Below are 17,605 nucleotides of genomic sequence, written 5' to 3'. Positions count from 1 at the left end.
ATTAGGTTTAAATGTTATGGTGCTGGTAACTATAAACTATAAAATACAATACAAATAATGAATATTATGGCTATCTCTATGTAGTAGTTATGCCTGCCACAACAGAGAGGTAGCCCTCCTAATGGGAGACCCTTCTCTCTGCTGGCCAAATCTAATCTTCTTACAGTGACATGTCCCCAGCTGCCTTTTTTATTTTTAAATATCTTCTAGTTTCTCTCAGTTTTTCTTTGAGCCTCAGGAAATCATAGGTAATGATAGATAACAAACTAGTTCAAAACTATTAATACTGACTTATAAACATAAGCAAAAGTTTTCTACTTTACCAGTAATCAAGAAACTAGAGCTAGTCATAGTGACATATGCTGTTAGTCCCAGCATTTGAGAAACAGAGGCAGATGGATCTCTATGTGTTTGAGGCCAACCTGGTCTACAGAGTGAGCATAGTGAGTTCCATGACAGCCAGAGCTAATAGTGAGACCCTGTCTCAGAGAGAGAGAGAAATTAGAAACAGCATATGTGAGACAGGAAAAGAGACTGCAAGGGGGGAATGAAGGGGAATGGGATGAGGGAGATGAGGGGGAGAGTATCTACTAAAATATATTTTGTTTGAAAATGCCTTGTATCTAATATCTTATATGCTGATTAAACAAAAAGCCAAGAGAACTTTGAGTTTAAAAAAGATAAGGAGGGCTGGAGAGATGGCTCAATAGTTAAGAGCACTTACTGCTTTTCCAGAGAACCAGGGTTTAGTTCCCAGCACTCACATCAGGCAGCTCACAACTGCCTGTAACTCTAATTCCAGAGGATCCAGTGCCCTCTGCAGGCCTCAGTGGTAACTGCATGCAAGTGCCACACATAAAGTCATACAGGCACACTCATTTATGCATAATTTATAAATAAATTAATCTTTAAAAAAATTGGAGCCTGACATGCATATTAAGTTGACAAAGCTGATAATGATAACTCTCAGCTAGCATGTCAAGGATGTTGAGAAAGTTTATGCACTGCTATGGCTTATGAGCTGGTTCATATTTTATAAAGGGAATTTAGGGAATTTAATGATTTATATAATAGTCTTTAAAATATGAGCATACTCTTATTTAGTTTGTGTGTGCACATATGTGTGTGTGCATATGTGTGTATGTGCATATGCTACAGTGCATGTGTGATGGTCAGAGGACAACTTATAGGAATCACTTCTCTCCTTGTGGGTTCTGAGAATTGAATTCAGGCTGTCAGGCTTGGTGGGTAGTCTTTCTGGCCCAGGAGTACACCTTTTATCCAATAATTTAACTTGTAGGAATTTGTACTCAGGAAATATGTAAGATTATTTGCAAAGATCTAGACATAAAGCTAGACATTAAAGCATTATTTGTGATAGAAATAAATCGTCTAATTATGTGAAATAGGTTTTTATTTATTTATTTAAAGATTTATTTATTTATTATGTGTACAGTGTTCTGTCTGCATGTTTGCCTGCACGCCAGAAGAGGGCATCAGATCTCATTACAGATGGTTGTAAGCTACTATGTGGTTGCTGGGAATTGAACATAGGACCTCTGGAGGAGCAGCCAGTGCTCTTAACCTCTGAGCCATCTCTCCAGCCTTGAAATAGCTTTTTATAATAGCATGTATATTTATAACTTCCATTTCAAAAATCCTTTGGAGACTTTACCTTGTAGATTATAGCAGGAAAGAGCATGACCTAGAAGTTAGACACATTCTTCAATAACTGAAAACAATGAAGATAAATATTTAGTGACATGGAAATACATTAATGTATAAGCAAGTAAGCAGAACAGCTATGAAGCTATAGCCCCGTTTGTAAAAGCACACATGCCCTCGTTCATACACGTAGATGATGTAATGGTAGCTAATTGTAACTAACCATTCCCTTTGTCTTTTCTTCTGCATTTTTGATTACCTATACTGAATAGGCAATAGCTTATGTGCTAAAGAATAAATAAAGGAGAGTACTGAAGGGTAAGCATGTACATTCTGTTCTACCCCAGGTGAAGTTTGCTAGAGATTCTGGCTCTGATGGCCACAGTATGAGCTCCCGGGACTCTGCAGCCCCCTCCCCTGTACCTGCTGCTGACAGCCTCCCAAGTGACCCTGTTGTGACACCACCCATAACACTGCCTCTCAAATCCGGGTAAGACATTAGGGCCATGGCAAGCTCTAGGATTCTTCAACATGGCTCCTCATATATAGTTTAAAACTGCAATCAATATTAAGTAATTGAAAAAAAAATAAACAGGATCAGGAATGGGAAAATGCTGCATCAGATTCTTCTGACAATGGATTAATAGTCTGTAAAAGTGGTAATAAGAATATCTGCAGAACCCTGGAAGAAAGCTGAGTAAAGGGCATGAATACAGAATGCAGGCCCATGAGAAAGTAGACTGAATTTGAATGAAAGATTGTTCAACTTTGGTGGCCTTCAAAGACTATACAAGTAAAGAGGAGTTAAAATTCTGTTCTAGCTGTTCAGTTGAATATTATAAAAGCAAGGTTTTTAAGCCAGCTTAATTTGTGTTTATAGATTTTGTAGTATCTCAAGATTTTTTTTTTTTTTTTTTTTTTTTTGCTTTCAGGGAGCCGGCTCTTCGTTCCAAATCTAACTCTCTCAGTGAACAGCTTACTGTAAATACAGTAAGTATGATTCTGTACCCCTAAGCCCTGGAGTACTTGGTTTCATGTGCTTAGTACATGGTTTGAGAGCCACTGACTTAGGTTAGAAATTAATTATTACTATATTCATTTTATCCTACTTGGAAATCCGTCAGTAGAAATTAGCTTGTACTTTTACACCAGTAGTTCTGAATTAAAGGTATGGCCTTGAGAAAGGATCTGACTTTTCAGATCCTCAGTTTCTTTATTGTTGCAGTGGAGATAATTTTCACAGCCCCCATTTACAGTTCTTGTAAGGACTAAAGATGCTCTTAAAGCCCTGAGCTCAGAGCTGTGTGAAGTTGTTTTCAATGGGCAGGAGCTGTGGTGTTACCAGGAGAGAGGTGTGAGGTTGGGAGGGAACCCCTCCAGTAAAGTGCACTTCCGTCTAGAGATGCCATTATTCCAACAGGGATGGATCAGAGGTTAATCCGTGGCTTTCTCTGTTGCTTATTCTGTGTGACCTTGAAGAGCTTACTCTCTAAAGAGGTTTATTTCTTCGTATGTAAATTGACGTAAGGAAATGAACACACTGAGTTTCAGTATTATATCTGACATATTGTAAGTGCTTAATAAGCATTGTTCACATTATAATTGATGCTAATATAATTTTGTTATGTGTATTTTATCTCAAAAAGAACAAAATTCTGTAACTGCCACCACCACCAAAGAAAGTGTGTGTCTGAGGGGGATTGGAGAGCACTCATTTACCTGAAAGAGTAGACACCTTGTGCTTTTGTTCTCTCAGAGGAACTGAGGCTTCTTCATCTACTGGTTGACTTTGAGCAGGTCATTGACTTTCTATTTCCCCAAAGGTCAGAGGAGAGGACCAGTTGCTATTTCAGTAAAAATTGGACTTGAATGCCTTTAGGAGGGATGAAAAGTTAGTTTCCTGCTGCCCTGCTTGGTCCATGCAGGCTCTGAGTGTGCAGCAGGGGGACCAGATGGTAGACAAAGAACTTCAGGTTCAAGAAAGGCCTTTCCCTGCCACTGGGTACAGTAGGTGATGGGTGGAGCCAGCCCTGTGCACATTCAGCCACAGCAGGACACACTTCATAAGTAATTGGTCCTGATGGAAAAAACTTTCTAAACTCAGGAAGTTAAACCAAGTGTGCATTAGCACTCTCATTTTACAGTGGGGACACTTGGTTTAAAAGAGGTGATGCATATGCAAGCAGTCCATTCCAGATCTATAGGGACTCATTTTGACTGTTGTTGTTATTAATTATATGCTTCTATGCATGGCATCTTTAATTCTTACTTTCTTTTAGGGGGCTATAGGGATTGCGTCTGAGCTAAATGTACACAGATAGGCCTCTTTCTTGTCATTATTTCCTCAATACTGTATTTATATAGCATTTGCATTGTATTTGGTATCGTAAATAATTCTTGCTTTCTAGAAGAAACGGCTTCTGATAGGGAATAGTACGGATAAAGGTTTTGATACAAGGCAAAGAGGTCGAACTGTTTGAAAGCAACAAACTGCAGTCACAGTGATGTTTGTGCCTTCTTTTTAGAGTCCTGATACAGTCAAGGCCAAGCTGATCTCTCGGATGGCTAAAATGGGCCAGCCCATGCTGCCCATCCTCCCACCACAGCTGGATTCCAATGACTCAGAGCCAGAAGTATGTCACCTTGACTGTATTAACATGCGTAGAACAGGTGCTGCCATCTTGTGTTTCTTTGGTTGAAATAAGTTCCTTTCCTGTGTCTAATCCAGAGTCATGAGATCAGTCTGGGTACATGTCTTTCTACTGTGATTAGGCCTTCCCCAAATGGAGGTAAATCCTGCATATCTAACCCAAGAACTGGACTGTGTAGAAGCAATTCTGCACATCAGGCACAAGACTAGACCATTTAGAGAGGTTTAGTTAGTGTTCATGTACCAGGATCTTGAATCTGTATTGCTCATAATCTTTAGCTGCCTGTCTGAAATGAATAAATCTGCTTCATGTTGAGAAAAAAAAAATCAATCTTCAGACAAGATGTACAACCCACAGCAGGCACTCTATTCTACTTTTTAAAAGTTTCTTTTACTCTTTAAAAATTTTAATTTTATTATTTTTATGCATATGAGTGTTTTGCCTGCATGCATGTCTACGTGTCTAAGGGTACTCAATTCTTTTTTTTTTTCCTTTGAGACTGAGTCTCACTATGTTGCCTAGGCTCGTAACTCCTGGGTTCAAGTGACTTCCTACCTCTGCCTTCCCAGTGTATAGGACCATAGGCACATGCCACTACTCTGGCTTCCATCCATGTTTGTTAATTGAATGCTTGGATCAGTTTGGGAAATACTGGTCTTCTCACCCATGATACCTGTTTAAATACCAAACTGTTACATTTTATGACTTTATATATGATGTTTTTTCCTGTGTTTTAAAAACGTTATTTAGAAGTTCAAGAATTTTGTTGAAATCCTATCTACAATCCCCCTTACTTTTTGCTTTCGACACTGTGCTCAGAAAGCATCCCCAGGATGGGGAGGTAGTTCAGTGGGGAAAGTGCTTGCTATGTGCACCTAAGCAGCTCTCCAGCACCCACATCAGAGCCGGGGCAGTGCCTTGTGCCTGTAATCCTAGATCTGGGGAGGGGCCCACAGAGGGATCCTTGGGGCCTGAGAGTCCACCAGTCCAGTCAACCAGTGAGCTCTAGTTTGGTGGGAGACCTTGACTCAGAATTAAGGTTAAAAGTGACCATGCAACACACCCAGTGTTGACCTCTGACCTCCACATGCCCAAAAGTGTACAAATGTGCACATTCCCTCCTGTATACACACGTGAACACATATAAACACTCATATACAAATGAAAGCACTCCCATTTTTAGATTTTAGAAATATGGTATATCCTTCAGAAATATGATTATTTTATATTTATTTAGAGCTAAATTTGTGGTCCACAAGAATATAAAGTAACTTAAGCCGTTTCTTTCTTTCTTTCTTTTTTATTAAGAAAATTTTTTCATTCAAATTACATACCAATCAAAGATCCCCCTCTTCCCTCCTCCTGCCTCCAGCCCCCAAGCCTCCACCTTTCTTTGTTTTTTTGAGACAGGGTTTCACTCTGTAGCTCTGGCTGTCCTAGAACTTGATTTTGTAGACCAGGCTGGCCTGGAACTCACAGAGATCCACCTGGCTCTGCCTCCCAAGTGCTGGGCTCAAAGGCATGCGCCACCACCGCCAGGCTAAAAGAGGCCGCCAGGCCTCTTTTCAATGGTTAGCTTGTTACTGATAAAAAAATTCTTTCTCAAATGAACTGAAATATATGGTAGATTGATTTTTGAGAATTTTTTCATTTGATATAAAATGAAGAGAAAAAATATAAAATGTGCTCTGAAGTAGGGTTTATTTTTCATAATATTGTTTTATTTGTTTCCTGGAAAGTTCTAACATTTTAAATGGAGCTTACTATTTTTTTTGTTTCCTGGTTTCTACAAATGAAATTTGAATAATATAATTCATTAAAAATTACTTTTTTATATATAATTAATTAAAATTTAAACATAATTAAAACTAAGTTACTTTATGCATAATAATTAAAAATTATAAAGAAAGAATATGCTTAACAAAAAGGCATTTTCTTTATATATTGCTTTATAAACTAACTTTTAAACTTATTGTTATATTATAAATGCCTATGTTAATATCAGTAATATATATAATGTATATTGCTTTAAAGGCAATTCAGTGGCCTTCCATTTATCATAATTCTCTTTATTCTCTTGGTAGACATTTGAGTTGATTTAGGAATTGGTAATAATCTAAAAGTGGGTTGATTTTCCCAGAAGAGAATACTGGGGGCTGGGGAGCTCTAAGGAATGACGAAGAAGTGACAACCTTGAACCACAGCACAGCAGATTATGAACTGTGTGTCAGGACTGCCTGCCCTGGCACGAAGCACGAAGATGGAGCAGCTTTGTTTAGGGTTACAGCTTTGGTTTTATGATTTTTTTCAAAAAATATTTTAAGAATGAGAGCAAACAGCTGGGTGTGGTGGCACACACCTTTAATCTCAGCACTTGGGGGCCAGAGACAGGAGGATCTCTGAGTTTGAGGCCAATCTGGTCCACATAGCAAGTTCCAGGACAGCCACAACTGCATAGAAATACTCAAAAAAACTTTCTCAAAAAAACAAAACAACAACAAAAGAGTTCGGGCAAACGTTCTAGACTGCCAGCATCAACGCCAGCATGCTAATGAGGTGGAGTGAATCCCACTCTGTCCAGTTTCCTGTGGCTGCTCTGGGGTCTGTGAAATGATTTGGCAGAAGAGGTGGGGCTGGGTTGATGCTGGCTTTCCTTGTAGGAAGCCCTTCATGGGAACAGGTTAGATCAGTTAGGTAGCTGATGGTACGTTCTGTAGATCTGTCATGATGAAACATCGAAAGCGTAGAACATCTGTAGAGATGAACTGTGTTTGATTATTTGGTATGGTTTATAGGAAGAAGGGCTCTTACTCTCTTGCATAATTGAATGCTTCCTGCATACAGCTCATACCCTTTCTGCCTGCCTTTCCTTCCTCTTTCTTGCTTGGAAATCCTGTATTGCAAGCAGAGTTAGAGAGGGACAGCCTCAGTCTTCAGCTGAAGTCCTACACATAGAGACCAACCCTTGTGTCTCTTTCAGGATACAACTGTTGTACGTGGAGCTGGGCAGTCCCTGGTGACACCATCTGTCCAGCCTTCTCTTCAGCCAGCCCCTCCAGTGTTACCACAGATGGCCACACAGGGTAAGAAAGGAACCTCTGTAAGGCTTGGCCCCTGAGTCAGATCTAACTTTTCTTCAGTGTTCCTTAGATTATTAGCTTGCCTTGTTAGTGCTGGGGCCTGGGTTAGGGACTAACACTTGGGTTTGTCCTAGTAGAACACTTTCAGATGCAGATGGAGTCAGCCTGTCGTCGTGTTTTCTGCTGTGTTGCATTGTCCCTTTTGGAAATCTGTGCTCAGCTCTTGAGACATCTCCCTGTGTGTTATTTGCACGTGTGTCAGCAGATGGGCTCTGAGTCAGATGCACAAGGGAGCACTGTTTCCATCAGTTGCTGGGATGCCTGTGGAGCGGCTCTGGGGGATTAAGTGGGGAAACTGGTCCAGTTTAAAGCATGGGAATGTCAGGTGCTAGTCCAGACTTAAGAGTGTGAAGGAGAGTTCCTGGAAAGGTCCCACCTGACATTGAACCTTCTTAAGGCTAACTTACTGGAGGCCAGTGGTTGTGTAGAGGCAGAGATCCAACAGGTTCAGAGACCAGTTGTAATTTATCTTGGGCCATTAATAGCTACCTGGAAAATTTCATTCATTCATTTATTTATTCATTCATCCATTCATTCAGTTATTTATTCTATGTGTCTTTAATGGCCACCTGGAAAAATCTATTTATTTATTTATTTACTTATTTACTTATTTATTTATTTATTTATTTATTTATTTATTTATTTATTTATTTATTCTATGTGTCTTTTACATTGTGTTGTGGAGATCATGCCGATTTGGGTCTGCAGGTCAGGTCCCTTTATGTGCTCCAGCAGATCATAGATGGGGTGAATGATGAGACAGGCCAACTCATACCCTTGGGTCTGGCCTGGGCAGCTGTAGGGTTCATTTGCAGAAATGGAGACAGTTCTCCGTGCTGTCCCCAGCCTATTCTTAATAGCCATTTATTGCCCTTCTTTGGTTGTGACCTAACATCTCTGTAACTATTAGATAAATCCTTTGAAATGTACAGAGTATTAGCCTTCACCAATCAAAAGCTAAGAATGTGGTCAGATAGCATCTGAGGCCCAACACTAAAACCTCCTGCCTTTTCAGAACACACCCACCTGATGTTTTCACCACTGTATTTAAAAAAATGTCTAGATTTGTGAAAACTTCATGAGACTGTTAACTACATTGAACATGGAATTTGGAGTAACCCAAATCCATGTTCCCAAGCCATGGTCATGATTGCTTGGCTCCAAAATTAATTATCTTTTATCCTCTTTGAGGTGAGAGTTGTGTTTTTGCGTTAACACAAGAAGCAAGGACGGTAACAGTAGAAATATCTTGGTTTATCACACCTAGCTCCTCAGCCATCTGTTTCTGGGTTCCAAACACCCTCTGCTACCTTGATGCAAGTTGCGCCTCTTGATTCCCACTCTGCTGTATCTGGGAATGCTCAGAACTTCCAGGTAACTCTTTCCTAATTAATTAATTTCCTTGTTATTTTGAGACAGGGTCTCACTATGTAGTCTTGGCTGGCCTCGAACTCTCAGAGATCTGCTTGCCTCTTGCCTCCTGAGAGCTGAGATTAATGGAGTGTACCACCACGTCCAGCTCTCAGGTAACAAACAATATTATTTTAAAGTGGTTTTAGTCATGAAATATAATTTCTGTTGGTCTTCTTGTGTGAACACAGAAGATCCCTTCTCTCCTTTTTACACAGCAGCAGTTTCCCAAGTCAATATTTGTGATTTCCCTTTCCCTAAATTACTCCTTTCTTATCCCTAAACCACACAGAGTTGTCTGTTCACAACTTCCTGTAAAGAGTAAATGCAGGAATAAGCGAAGAACCTACTCAAGGCCTGGGCCTGGCACACAGCGAGGTCCCGTTGGTGCACACAACATAGCAAGAGCTCTCTCCAGCCCCGGCCCCTCGTGGTGATTTTGAACAGAGACTCAAAACTGAAGAAAATCTCCCACAGTGGAAAATCCCTCTGTCACGGACTAAGAATTTTTTTTTTTAATTTAACAATGTTTGGATTGTTATATTGTCCTTAGAAATAAACAAGTTCTCCTATGGGGAGAGAATAACTCTCCTCAAAATGATAGCTGATGTTTATTGAGCATTTGCCTTTTGCCAGGCACTTAATTTGCCAGTTTTTAGGGGCTTTGACTGTATTACCTCATTTAGCCCATTAGCAAATCTCCATGAAACAGTAACATCTTCCTTGCACAGTTGAGATACTCTGGTTCACAAAAATAAGAGCTTCTAGTCACCCAGATAAGCATCAGGATCTAGCAAGGGTACTGGATGTGGTGGCAAACATCTGTAATCCCAGCACTAAGGAGCTGGAAGCAGGAACATCAAGAATGCAAGGGTATCCTTAGCTTTATAGTGATTTTGAGGCTAGCCTGAGCTACATGAAACCTTGTCTGGAAACACACAAACAAAACAGAGTGTAGGGGCTGAGCAGTGGATGGCTCAGCTGTTAAGAACCCACCATATCAGGTGGGTTAGAAACCCCCACACATTTGTGCATAGACATACATGCATACAGATTTTAAAAAGCCTGTAAAATTAAAAAAAAAAGATTCTAGCAGGGGAGAGGCATCCAGGAAACTAGCTGGCTTAGTTTGGAATCTTGAAAAATACCTTTTTTTTTTTTTTTTTCTTCAAGAGAAACTAAACAGGGTTTGCTTAGTTTCAAGTTTTTCTTAAAAATAGGCCTGATAGTAGAGAACAAATTCCCACTTTTATTAAATCATATTGCCAGAGGACTGGTAGTGATCCAAGGGCTGGAGAGATGGCTCAGAGGTTAAGAGCACTGACTGCTCTTTCAGAGGTCCTGAGTTCAATTCCCAGCAACCACATGGTGGCTCACAACCATCTGTAATGAGATCTGGTGCCCTCTTCTGGCCTGCAGTCATACATGCTGTATACATAATAAATAAATAAATCTTTAAAAAAAAAAAAAAAAAAAAAAAAAAAAAGATTCCTGTTCCTCAGGTTCTGGGTAGGACTGGAGTGACCAGGTACCATCAAGTCCCAAAGACAGTGGCCTAACTGTGGTCTTATCATTTCTAGTTTTAATCACTTCAAGCTTCCTACCTGTTTATCTGCTTTGTTCTATCATAGGAATGTAAACAAGTAACTTGTCACTTTGTCAGCCCTGTGCAGGTGTGCAAGCCTACACATATCCCCAGGCATGCTCAGTCACCTCGCAGCTACAGCCTGTTCGGCCCTTATACCCAGCACCACTGTCCCAGGCTCCCCACTTTCAAGGTAGGGAATAACTTCCTCCTCCCAGTCTCCCCTGTTCTACCTTTGTTGGGCTCTCCTCCCTCCCATTCTGTTTTCATTTTTCCTCCAACAGCTCTCTACCCTTTCTTTCTTTTCATTGTTTTGTTTTAGCAGCTTGGTTGAGTTGCAATTTATGTACCATATAATTCATTTAAATATGTTTAAATATAGTATATATAGTACATGTTATGTATGTATATATGTGTGCATGCATATGAGTGTGCAGGTATGCGTACTTGTGTACATATGTGTGGAGGCCAGAGCAAGACATTGGATGTCTTCCTCTATTGGTCTGCAGCTTATTGTTTTGAGACTAGGTCTCTCAGTGAACTGGAGATCTTGCCATTTTTGCATAGACCACCTAGCCAGGAAGCTTTCAAGATCCACCTGTGTCCACCCCCAGGGCTGGGGTTCCACGTCTATACAACCATGGTCAACTTCCTTTGTTACTATTTTTGGTAGGTGCTGGAGATTCAAATTCAGGTCCTTGAGCTTATGGAGCAAGGCACTTTTACTGGCTGATCATCTCCCCAGACCCCAGCATTTTTTTTTCTTTTTTTTTTTTTTTTTTTTTTTTTTTTTTTTTTTGGTTTTTCGAGACAGGGTTTCTCTGTGTAGCTTTGCGCCTCTCCTGGAACTCACTTGGTAGCCCAGGCTGGCCTCGAACTCACAGAGATCCGCCTGGCTCTGCCTCCCGAGTGCTGGGATTAAAGGCGTGCGCCACCACCGCCCGGCGCATTTTTTTTTTCTTTAGGAAAAGTTCAGAATTGCGCATTGTAGTTGGAAGTTTTCCTGTGTCCTGCCCGGTCCACAGCCGCTCAGACCCAAGTAAACACACAGAGGCTTATATTAATTAAAACTGCTCGGCTATTAGCTCAGGCTTACTACTGACTAGTTCTTACACTTAAACTAACCCATTCCTGTTAATCTATATGTTGCCACGTTTTCTTTGGCTTTACCTGTGTGTCATTACATGCTGCTCCCTGGATGGCAGGCTGGCATCTCTTCCTCAGTTCTGTTTTTCCTTCCCAGAATTCTCCTTGTCTGCTTGTGCCGCCTATACTTCCTGCCTGGCTCCTGGCCAATCAGCATTTTATTAAACCAGTGCGGGGCGTTTACCCACCACCCCCACAGTTCCCCAGAGTTTTCTTGAGTGCAAGCAGCAGGAAATATTAGATAGAAGGATTTATTGCGGAGAATCTTGCAGAGATAAACATATAGAAAATAAAGGATAGCCTCGAGAGGGCCTGGAACCTATTCCAACGGCCCCGACTGTCTCTGCCCCAGGGTTTTTATAGAGACGCCAAGGGGTGGAACAAAAGACCTCCTCCCCCAGCACAGCCAAGTGCAGAGCATCCCAGACACCTGCACTCAGGCCAGTGGTCTAATCATCCTCTATGAGAACCTGCTGGGTAAAGCCACGAGGAACCCGAGAACGGGCTCCCATAAACCAATGCACAAAAGAATTATCCCACAGCAGTGCATCTGTCACAGCAATCCATTTTTTAGAACATTTGCATCTTCCTCAAAGTCCCTTTGTACCCACGGTCTGGGTCTTTTTCCCTCCATGCTCTCCTACCAGCCTTTTTAATTCTTCTGTCAAAGTGACTAGAGCCTATAGCAGATGGTGAAAGAGCAAACACTGGAGGGATTGAGAGGAAGCATGAGGACTACTGTGGGTGTTGAGTGCCTCAGATGAAAACTATTTTGTTAAAATTTGTAAATTAGGAAAGTAATTCACTTTAGTAAAAATGTCAAACAATACGAAATGGGATAAAGTAAAGGTAACTGTCCTCTCTGTCATTAAACTTCTGCCCATAGGAGAGCATCTCTCATAGTTGCTTGGGCAACTTTGTGTGTATTTTATGCACTTATGCAAGCATAGATGTGTTTCGTAAACGAAGTAAGTGAAATATTGATTGATGTGTGGGTTTTCTGCCATTGTGTGCAGCCTGTCTTTTGCTTGGTAATCACTTTGGCATCAGATAGTGCAAGCGGAAACTAGTGTATCCAACAGCCTAACTTGCAGTTCTGCATTGGGAAGGGCTTCCTAAATGCAGCCTTTATCTGGAGCCCTGTCCATCTCCATCTTTGAAACACTTTTGCATCCCTCCAACCTGACATTTCCTCTGGCTCAGCACCTCTCCATCCACTGCTCCCGTAGACACAAGTGCGTATGAATGTCCCCAGAAGGTTAGTACTACTTTTAAGGTGCTATTTTTGTACCTTATACATGGCCTATTTTTTGTTCCTTAAAAAGTTGTTTTTCAGATAGTATCTCATGAAGCCCAGGCTGATCTTCAACTCTGAATCTTCTGTATGCCTCATGAGTTACAGTCATGTGCTGCTATGCCCATCTTGCATTTAAAATACTCTGTTGTAATGATTTGTCTATATGTCAGTTTCCAAATTGAAGCCCACTAAGATCTGGGACCATGTTTTACTCATGACTGTATTCTTTTTTTTTTTTTTTTTTTTTTTGGTTTTTCGAGACAGGGTTTCTTTGTGTAGCTTTATGCCTTTCCTGGAACTCGCTTTGTAGACCAGGCTGGTCTCGAGCTCACAGAGATTCACCTGCCTCTGCCTCCCAAGTGCTGGGATTAAAGGCGTGCGCCACCACTGCCCAGCCTACACGACTGTATTCTTGGTGCCTGTGCAATGCCTGACACATAGCTAGGTGAAAGGGGAAGCAATGTAAGAGCCAGGATTATAGTAGTCCAAAGTGGATATACAATTGGACCAGTGTGCACTTGGGCCAGACTCAAGCCCTTGATGCATTTTGCAGAAATACAACCTAGTTATTATTAGCTTGGGAGTCCTTTTGTCTCTATTCCCTCTTCTATGTCTTCTCCTGACAGTGTGAAATCACCTACTGCATTTCCTAGTACATGGAAGAGGTCCTTTCCTTCCTCTGCTAAAACTGCCCTTGACTTTTTCAGGCATGGTTTCCTCTTTCCTGGTTTATAAGTTCCTTTTCATGTCTATTTAGGATCAGGTGACATGATGTCCTTTCTCATGACTGAAGCCCGGCAACACAACACTGAAATTCGAATGGCAGTCAGCAAAGTGGCTGATAAAATGGATCATCTCATGGCTAAGGTGACTGAGTCAGAGCTGAGGCTCTGTTGAAAATGGACCAGTTGGGCCAGGGATGGCTCAGCAGGTAAAAACACTTGCTGAACAAGTCCAGCAATCTGAGTTTGATTCCTGAAATTCATCATGGAAAGAGAGAACTGCTTCCTGCAAATTATGCTCTGACTTCAGCACATGTGCTGTGACACAGGTGTACATGTCTATATTCACACATATCATATGTACACAGAATAATGCATAGAATAATATGAATAAATAAATAAATACTAATTTTAATAAAAGAGAGTGGGTATAATAAAGACACATTATTTATATGTATGAAATTGTAATAAAGAAATAATAAATAGAGGGCTGGAGAGACAGTTCAGTGATTAAGAGTACTTTTGCAGAGGACCAAGGTTCCATTCCCAGCCCTCACAGTTCCAGGAGATCTGATACCTCTTCTTGTCTCTGATGCACCAGGCACACACATGGTGCACATATATACTTGTAGGCAAAGCACTCAAGACACATAAAATAAAATAAATAAATCTAAAAAAATCAATTTTAAATTTTAAAAAGAGATAACAAATAAAAGTGTAAAAAAAGGGGATGGAGGAGACAGGAAGTAGACAATAAGTAGGATGTAAATAGGAGAAGCCACAGCCATAAGAAAACTCTTCCTTGGTTTCCCATAGTCACAGTCCTTAGTCATTTACCTAGAAGGGTGGTTATTTTTACTTTGGGATCAAGTTAGCAGGAGAAAGCAGGCTTACATTTAGATATTGTCTCAGAAATTTATTAACTTTCTTTAAAAAGTGATTGGTCCTGGGTGAGTTGTATTTCTCCAGTTAAACATGTTCACAGAGTCTTTCTGACCTCCCTTTTGCAGGTTGAAGAGTTACAGAAGCATAGCTCTGGCAGTTCTATGCTTCTTCCTAACATGTCAGTCACAATGGAAACAAGCATGATTATGAGCAACATCCAGCGAATCATTCAGGTGAGGGTAATGGGGAGCACAGCTCAGCCTGGAGAGCTTGTCTATGCTCCCTCCTCAGATGTGCTACCCTTTGAAAATCTGTCCCTCGCCCCGAGAGATAACATGTGTTGAATACTGCAGTTGGACAAACCAATGGCTTAATTTGCTCCTATGACTTACACTGTCGTATTAGTTATTTTTCTTAAGAAAGTAGGGTTTGTTTTGCCTCCTAGTTTGGGAGCATACAGCTTATCATGGCAGGTAGGAGTGGTAGCAGAGGGTGAGACAACTGGTCCCATTGAGCAGAGAGCCAACAGGAAGTGGGACCTAGCTAGGAACCCTTAAGGACCACCCTCAGTAACCCACTTCCTTTAACTGGACCCCACCCCCAGTCCATCCCAAGCTGGAGATCAAGTATGGAACACATGAGCATGCAGGTGGCATCTCGTGTTGGAACCACAACCATCTATATTGTACTATATACTCTATTATACTAAGCTGTATTATACTGTACTCTACGTGCATTGGGATTTATACTATATGTAGTCAAAAAGAAACATTGCTTTTCGGCCCAATTTTAAATTCTCACTCCATTTTCTGACCATTTCAGTCCTCAACCTATCTAGCCTAGTGATTAGAATCCATCAGGTGTAATTCAGTTTGTTACTTTAACAGTTACATCTGTGGGGAAATAATTGTTTTAGTGTTTGTTTGAAAATGTGTTCACAAAGCTATCCATGGGTTCAATTATTCTGCCTTATACTTTGGGGATACAGTCTATCACGGCAGGAAGGCTTGGCTGCAGAACGTGAGGTGCTGGTCACGTTGGTGCTGCAGCCAGGAAGCAGAGAGTGGAGAGGAAGTGGGCACTTTTAAGACACGTACCTTGTGTGTTGTGTGTCTGGATTCAGGAAAACGAGAGGCTGAAGCAGGAGCTCCTTGAGAAAAGCAGTCGGATAGAAGAGCAGAATGACAAGATTAGTGAACTCATTGAACGAAACCAGAGGTAAGGACAGGGACAAGGCTGGGGGAGGGTGGGCTAAGGGTTTAGTGTAATTTGTCCACTTTAACACACGTTTGTTGAGGGCAGTATATTAATCACAAGTCTCTGCTCTACATTTGTTGTGTTGTGTTTCTTGAACTCGAGGACCTTGAGCATACTAAGCACACAATACCTCTCTCTGAGCTGCCACCTATTCACCCGTCCATGTATTTCAGCCATGCCTGTTCTGCCTGTTGTGTGAGTTACCTGTTCACTGCTTCAGGAGAAACCGCTGAGGTGCCTGTGCTTGGTGTAAGACCCTCAGCTCTGCCCTTCATTCTTGTGTGGCTTTGGGTATTTCGTTTATCTCTGCAAGCCTAGCTTCCTCATTTCTGAAAATCATGTTACGTAGAAAATTGTGTCCACTCTTTTCTTTTCTGTGTGGATTATTTTATCAATAGAACTTGACCAGAGCCTCACTGATTTCATAAAGCACAGTCATTTTGTAGTTTTTAATGGATCCTTCTGAGCTTTGTGAGGGTGAAAAGGTAAACAGGACTAGTCTCAATGCATTTCATTTGAAAAAGCCATTTTTCCCTGTATTTCTCGCCTAGTATTTGTTTTCTCTCATGGCAGGCTCTAAGACTGCCATGAGAGAAGGCTTACAGTCTTCTTACCCCCTTTTCTTTCATCCCCATCTCCCATTAGCACACACCCTGTGAATGTCTGCCTTCATTATGCAGGGCGATTCTTCTGTGGCCCGGGTTGCCACCTCCTTGGTTACTGCAGATATCTTGGTTAATTACTGCTGGTATCGGGAAAGCAAAGTGCTTTCAGATTATTTTTTTTTTTTTTTTTTTAAGATAAAAAAATATGTGCATATGGATGTTTTGCTTGCATATCTGTGCATTGTGTGTGTGCAGTATCCTGGGAGAGAAGATGGAGCTGGATCCCTTGGAACTGGAGTTACATATGGTTGTGAGCCACCATGTGGGTGCTGGGAACTGAACCCAGGACCTCTGCAAGGACATCGAAGGCTCCTAACCTATGAACCATTCCTCCAGATCCCTTTAGATTGTTTCTGATGAAAGTGTAAAACAATGATGTGAGAACTGAGTGGGTTCACTTGTGCCTTTCAAACATTCAGTGCTGGGTAAATATTTTCTTTGTCTTTATTTCTGTCTCAGGTATGTTGAGCAGAGTAACCTGATGTTGGAGAAGAGGAACAACTCACTTCAAACAGCCACAGAAAACACACAGGCAAGAGTATTGCATGCTGAACAAGAGAAGGTAAAATAGCCGGGCAGAGGAAGGCCCAGGTCGGGATATGTTGAGCTGAGGAGTAGTCTTACATAAGAATTTCCAAGTTTCTGTTCAGCAGGATATTTGTCATCTTTGGGGACAGACCTAGAAATCCAACAGATTTTCATGTATTAGTCACCTCTAGATCTGTTTTACTATGTTTTGTAGTAAGTTGACTCAAAAACAAGATTGAACTAGGGGTGAGGTTTTATGCCTGTAATCCCAGCTTCTGACAGGCAGAGGCAGGAGAGTCTGTAGTTCAAGGGCAGTCTGAGCTACCTAGTGAGATCGTTTCTCAAAAAGAAAGAAAAAATCCAATTGCTTGTCTTAATAATTTGATAATTATGAGACTATTATAGTTTATAAGAAGCTAAATTTATTCTTTTGATAGAATCAAAAGAAAATTTCTATTATGTTATGTAATAAATTTGTATGTTGTTCTTAGTGGAATTTAGGATTGTCTAATTTGATCTTTTGTCTGTGTTTAGTTTGTTATTCATTTGAGTCTGACAAAACCATTTTAAAGTGCTACTTTGGAGCCAGACAGGTAGCATATGTGTGTAATCCCAGGACTTAGGAGGCCAAGACAAAAGAATTACTGTAAGTTC

General features: G+C 40.9%; 1 protein-coding gene across 2 annotated transcripts in view; it reads left to right on the top strand.

Annotated features, from left to right (window-relative positions):
- The window catches only part of Fkbp15 (FKBP prolyl isomerase family member 15), a 56,765-nt gene that overhangs the window by 16,061 nt on the left and 23,099 nt on the right, over positions 1–17,605 (top strand). The window contains exons 10-19 of one of the 2 annotated variants that reach the window (XM_059254421.1): positions 2,013–2,155; positions 2,598–2,655; positions 4,191–4,298; positions 7,297–7,399; positions 8,724–8,830; positions 10,530–10,644; positions 13,652–13,761; positions 14,627–14,734; positions 15,625–15,719; positions 16,883–16,985. In XM_059254421.1, coding sequence (XP_059110404.1) covers positions 2,013–2,155; positions 2,598–2,655; positions 4,191–4,298; positions 7,297–7,399; positions 8,724–8,830; positions 10,530–10,644; positions 13,652–13,761; positions 14,627–14,734; positions 15,625–15,719; positions 16,883–16,985 — 1,050 coding nt within the window. The remainder of the gene's footprint in view (positions 1–2,012; positions 2,156–2,597; positions 2,656–4,190; positions 4,299–7,296; positions 7,400–8,723; positions 8,831–10,529; positions 10,645–13,651; positions 13,762–14,626; positions 14,735–15,624; positions 15,720–16,882; positions 16,986–17,605) is intronic. The other variant, XM_059254420.1, reaches the window with a different exon arrangement.

The sequence above is a fragment of the Peromyscus eremicus genome, chromosome 2, assembly GCF_949786415.1.
Source record: "Peromyscus eremicus chromosome 2, PerEre_H2_v1, whole genome shotgun sequence".
NCBI classification, from domain to species: domain Eukaryota; kingdom Metazoa; phylum Chordata; class Mammalia; order Rodentia; family Cricetidae; genus Peromyscus; species Peromyscus eremicus.
Note: the sequence above shows the minus strand (reverse complement) of the source record. Positions and strands in the feature narration are given on the sequence as shown.